Source organism: Hyaena hyaena, unplaced genomic scaffold (assembly GCF_003009895.1).
Source record: "Hyaena hyaena isolate Hyena2069 unplaced genomic scaffold, ASM300989v1 scaffold_167, whole genome shotgun sequence".
Lineage (NCBI taxonomy): Eukaryota > Metazoa > Chordata > Mammalia > Carnivora > Hyaenidae > Hyaena > Hyaena hyaena.
The window spans coordinates 839,849-845,723 of NW_024080798.1; the positions used below are offsets into that span (position 1 = coordinate 839,849).

General features: G+C 43.4%; 1 protein-coding gene across 1 annotated transcript; it reads left to right on the forward strand.

Annotated features, from left to right (window-relative positions):
- Window positions 1-1,480: 1,480 nt before the first annotated feature.
- Window positions 1,481-2,576, forward strand: LOC120236951 (cytochrome c-like). The gene has a single exon (XM_039240058.1). It carries the CDS (start codon window positions 1,585-1,587, stop codon window positions 1,981-1,983), a length of 399 nt encoding a protein of 132 aa, XP_039095989.1. The 5' UTR covers window positions 1,481-1,584; the 3' UTR covers window positions 1,984-2,576.
- Window positions 2,577-5,875: the final 3,299 nt, after the last annotated feature.

The window sequence follows — 5,875 nt, forward strand, 5'->3', positions numbered from 1 at the left end:
GGCAGGGGGAGGGGGAGAACAGTAAAACAACAGAGGCATCTCTAGAAATGCTTTGAGTGAGTTACCATTCAAAGTGGTGCTAAGTCAGCAATCATCCGGAATAGCAGAACTGCCCTTAGCTTTCAGTTCAGCCTCGTGGCCTCAGCAGCTCACGCCTCATGTCTTCACCCTGGGCAAAACAACTTCATCGATCAACAGAGTCCCACCAGACTATAGGGGGAGACTCATCACATCAGCCTAGACTTTCAGCTCCTGAAACGCCCGACAGACACTTTGAGACGGCTTTCTCTCTCCTACAAATTAGAGACTGATGTGCCAAGAGCTCTATGGATTAAGACCCCTTTCCCTGACACTGCATCAGTCTCCAAGTGTTTCCCTCCCCTCAACATTGCTTCCTTGATAAAGCAGCCCCAGTACGATGGCAAGGAGGTGGCTTATTGGAACAGGGTCCCAGTGCCACCGGAGCCAGGCTGAAAGCTCTGACTGAGAGCCATCTGAATCCTCGTCTCAAACTCTGTTTAGGACCAATAAGGAAGGGTCTAGATGGCAGGAAGAGTTTATTTCAGTAGTAATCGTGGAGGAGAGGCACCAATGGCTTTCAGAAGGTAAATAAGGGGTTGCCTGGGTGGCTCAGTTGGTTAAGGATCTGAGTCTTTATTTTTATATCATTTTTTAAAGTTTATTTATTTATTTTGAAGACAGAGACAGCAGGAGTTGGGGAGGGGCAGAGAGAAAGAGGGAGACAGAGGATCCCAAGTGGGCTCTGCACTATCAGTGTGGAGCCTCATGTGCGGCTTGAACCCATGAAACTGTGAGATCATGACCTGAGCTGAAACCAAGAGTCAGACACTTAATGACTGAGCCACCCAGGCGCCCCAAGTGTCCAACTCTTGATGTTGGCTCAGGTCATGATCTCACAGCTTGTGGGATCGAGTACCATGTTGGGCTCTACACTGACAGTGCAGAGCCTGCTTGGAATTCTGTGTGTGTGTGTGTGTGTGTGCACACGTGCATGCACACCCGTCCCCCACTCGTGCCCATGAGCACGCACACACATGAACACACTCTTAAATAAACTTTAAAAAAATAAGTAAAAGGCAAATGATGTTAAAATAGCTAATGGGAAAAAATGAAATAATAAACAAGCTCACCACATACTTTATGTTCAAAAGAGAATTCCTTTTAACCATGATTTCAACACCTCATGGCCGTTTGGAGAGCCAAGTATTCTTTAAGTCACACTTGTAGATAAATACTAGCTCACAGTGTCTTCTTCTCCCTTACTTTCAACTAAGCCCCAGTTGGTTAACTGATTGAGCCAGCCAGGTGTCCATTTCTTTACATTAGCCTGGACTGGGCTCAGCTGGCTACTGCCCTCCTCCAGGTCATCAATGACCCTCTGTTTTCCCACCAGCATTGTGAGGGTCAAGGACACATGTCGTGGTACATTCAGCACAGTACTGGAACTGAGAGTAGGCCACTAACATTGCTTGAGAATCGCCACATGCCAGAGCATTATGGAAATACCTTCCTTAGTCCCCACAAAAGCCCACAAAGGGGTATTATATACCATTATTTTAAAAGATGAAGAAAGTGGAGAGAGCTGGACGTCCGGCTTGGGAGCGGGCACCTTCGCTTCGCGCGCGACCAAAGAGCGATTTAAAAATGGGTGATGTTGAGAAAGGCAGGAAGATTTTTGTTCAGAAGTGTGCCCAGTGCCATACCGTGGAAAAGGGAGGCAAACACAAGACGGGGCCAAATCTCCATGGTTTATTTGGGCAAAAAACGGGTCAAGCCCCTGGATTTTCTTACACGGATGCCAACAAGAACAAAGGCATCACCTGGGGAGAGGAGACACTGATGGAGTATTTGGAGAATCCCAAGAAGTACATCCCAGGAACAAAAATGATCTTCGCTGGCGTTAAGAAGGCAGGGGAAAGAGCAGACTTGATAGTTTATCTCAAAAAAGCTACTAAGGAGTAATAGTTGGCTGTTGCCTTATTTATTACAAAACAAAAATGTCTCACGACTTTTTTATGTGTACCATATTTAAATTGATCTCATACACCAGAATTCAGATCATGAATGGCTGATAGAATATTTTGGACAGTTCTGATTTAAATGAGATTGGCTTGTGGTTAAATGAATATGATTGGCTTTTTGAACTTTGATAGTAATTCTGGTTCAGCAAGTGCTGTCACTGTTTTCCCCTTCAAAAAATATGATTGGAATTGATTAGATGTTAAGCTTTTCAGAGATGGTAAATGCCATGTCTAAACTTATATAGGAGATTGGTTTTATATTTAGATTTATATAACTGGTTATATTAATATATTTAAATACTGAGGAAATCCATTATGTCAGAACAGCAAGATATCAGCTGTGTTTCAAGTTGTGTTTGTTAGCCTGTTAAAGGCAAGGGCTGAAGATAAGCTGGCAACGTCCACTTTATCTTTTTAGTCTTAACTATGCCAATTTAATTAAAATTCCCTGCAAGTAAATGTTGCCTTTTGCTTAATGAAAGGCATTTTAGTGTGGTTTATGTATAAAATTAAATAAAGAATATTAACACTTCTCACATTTTACAGATGATCTGTAAGGTCAGATGCTTTTAAAATTCAGTGTGATAGGTTATAGAAGCAGATTTGGCTTGTGAATTCTTTACGAAGTTATCATTCAAGATTGTCTGTTCAACAGCTATTCACAAATACAACTGTGGATTTACCATATATGTATGATTGGTAATGGTGCTTTTGCCAACTCTTTAGAGGGGTTAAAGTAAAGGAGATATATCATCACAGATTTTTAAATTATGTGATAAGGCTTAACATAATTAAAAACAAAATCACAGATCAAAAAAAAAAAAAGATGAAGAAAGTGAGGCTCAGACAATAAAACGCAATTTTTCCAAGGAAGCATAGCTAGCAAGTATGAGAGGCAGGATTCAAGTTCTCAGCTCTGTGACCTTGAAGCCTTTTTTTTTTTTTTTAATGATTTGGGAAGTGTTCTCTTTTCTATTTTTTAAATTTTACTTATTTATCTTTGAGAGAGAGAGAAAAAGCACAAGTAGGGGAGGGACAGAGAGAGAAAGAGAGAGAGAGAGAGAGAGAGAGAGAGAATCTCAAGCAGGCTCCACACCATCAGCATGGAGCCTGAGATGGGGCTCAAACCCAAGAACCATGACATCATGACCTGAATCAAAGTTGGATGCTTAACCGACTGAGCCACCCAGGTGCCCCATGAACACCATTTCTTTACATTACCCTGGACTGGGCGCAGCTGGCTACTGTCCTCCTGCAGGTCATCAATGACCCTCTGTTTGCTGTGCCTATAGATGGGGGGAAAGGCCCCGTTTGGGCCCTTGGCTCACAGCTATCATGTCAGTCTGGATCTCTGCCCGTGTTCTCACCCCGCTTGTCCTAATATCCCCTTCTCGTGTCCATGCCTGTGACCCTGGCAGGAGCCACATGAAACATTAGGGGAAGGGACTCCATGACCACAGGGACAGACCCACTCCAGGTACTAATTCTACACATTGGGCAGCTTCTTTATTTCCCAAGCAGCATTCCTTACACACGTAGGAGATGGGAAGGGAGAGAGAGTCAGAGAGAGGAGAGTCCTAGGCAAGGAAGAAGGTCCGGGAGAACGTGCGGCAGCAAATTCAAGTACCATTTGGTAACTATCCGCTCACAGATTCAGGTCTTGCCAGGTCAGGGCCCTGGTGGAGGCGGGACCCAACCGAGTGAGATGTGCGTTGTTTCTGGCCAGGCACATGCCTTCTCTCAGGAGCAGAGAGCACTGCAACAAAGGGAATTTTGAAATCCTATCCCACAAAACGTGTAAGATTGAACACAGGCGAATGAATCATTCATGGAAACGCTGGGAGTTCTTCCATATCACTATCCAGTGATGAATGTGCTTCCCCATTCAAAAATGGGAATACATTCTAAGAATAATAACCTCTTCATTAACAAGCTAGGCTGTAATTTTTCCCAAGGTCAACTGGGTACCATGCATATTTTTAAAATCTCTTAGGGCTGTTGGAGTGGGACTGGCTTGGTGCTATTTTGGTAGAAGAGATTCTGACGTGTGTTTTCCCCTCCTCTCTGGGGTTGTGGGAGACAAGTAGGCATTTTTGCAACTCTGTCATGACAATGACACCCCTACTTCATGGTTTGGGGCTGTTTTTCCAGAAATGGGCACAGATGGTGTTTCTGTCTCCTCCAGAGAATATTTCAGGATATAAAGTCTCTGAAATAAATTATTCAATGGAGGCCAAAAGAGTCTTCTGGAAAAAATCATATGTGAATAGGAAATAAGAGCGGCTGGGCCAAGGCTGAAAAAAATTTAAATGCAGCTGGTTTTTAGAAATCGTAATATTTGTAATAATGTTTGTATTGGGAATGTAAAGAGACCTGGGATTGTGGAAGGGAGTGCTGTTTTACCCAGGAAATTTAGTGATCTTGTCTTTCCTCCCCTCCGCTCCCCTTCCCTTTCCTTCCCTCCGCTCCCCTTCCCTTTCCTTCGCTCTCCGCCCCCCTCTCCTTTCTTCCCTTTCTTTTGCCTTCCTTTTCCTCCCTCTCCCCCAACTTTGGGATCGGTCAAGAGTAGGCAAGGGTCCATACTTGTAAAACTTTGATAAGAATGTGAATTACTTGGGGATTTTGTTACTGTGCGCGTTTAGATTCTATAGGTCTGGAGTGAGCCCTGAGATTTCCCCCAAGCTTCCCAGGTTAGGCTGCTGTTCCTGATCCGTAGATCATTCTTCGAGTAACAAGTGCTAGAGGAAGATCAGATAAATTAAATAATGGGGTAAAAGTCCACTTTGCTAAGCTACTAAATTTATTATTTCATTCATTCCTTCACTAAGTATTTACTGAAGCCTGCTTTGGACTGGGCACTGAGCCAGGTGTTGGGATAAAGCAATGAGTGTAACAGACCCTGTCCCTGTCTTTATTGAGCTTAGAGCCTGGTGTGCATGATAAATGGCTATCAAATAATCACATCTTGAAATCTAACATTGCAACCATATTAAATCCAGCGAAGGAGAGGTACAGGAGCAATGTGATTATAAAATAGGGTGCTTTCATGAGAGGGTCAGGAAAGGTTTCCCTGGGGATGTGATAGCAAGCTGAGCTAGGAAGATAACAACAGTAGCTGTTATTGTTATAATAGCAAGCAGCTGACCGTTATTGAACATTTACATTGGACAGGTACCCTACTACTTCGGTGTATTAGCTTAATTATCAGAGTAACTGTGTAAGGCAGATGCTATTATCCAATTTTACAGAAGAGAGACTCGAGGCTTAGAAAACTTGCATGAAGTCACAAAGTTAGTACACAGCCAATTCATGACCCAAATGTGGGCCATACATATCCTTAATGACTCCACCTAACTGCTTTCACTTACGAGCTAGGACATTAACTAGGAAGACCATTAAGTCAGTTGAATCAACTGAATTGGCTTCTTTGCTCCTTGTTGTAATAATCACCGTCGAAAAATCCTGCTTCTGCTGACGGGAAGGCAGCAAGGAAAACTTCAGGCAGGGACCAAAGGTACAAGTTTGGGTTCAAGCTTCACCAATAACTTGCTGTGGGTTTAGGCAAAGGTCATGACATCTACTGCTTTTCAAGAACCTACTGTGTGCCAGATTCTTCTCCAAGAGCTCTCCATGTGATCGTGTCAGATTTTCAAGATAACTTTATAAGACCAGAGTTACGTATTAATATCTGCATCTTACAGGTGCAGACACTGAAGAAACTCAGAGAGGCTAGAGTGGTACAGTCTGTAAGACGGACAGTGTGGATGTGAGAGGTCGGTCAGCACAGTGCGCTAGTTTGCATGTTGTGCTCTGTGGGCCCCCTCAACTTGCCA

Excerpts from the sequence above, each read along its gene's own strand:
- LOC120236951 (XM_039240058.1), top strand. The coding sequence starts at position 1,585 with ATGAAGAAAGTGGAGAGAGCTGGACGTCCGGCTTGGGAGCGGGCACCT.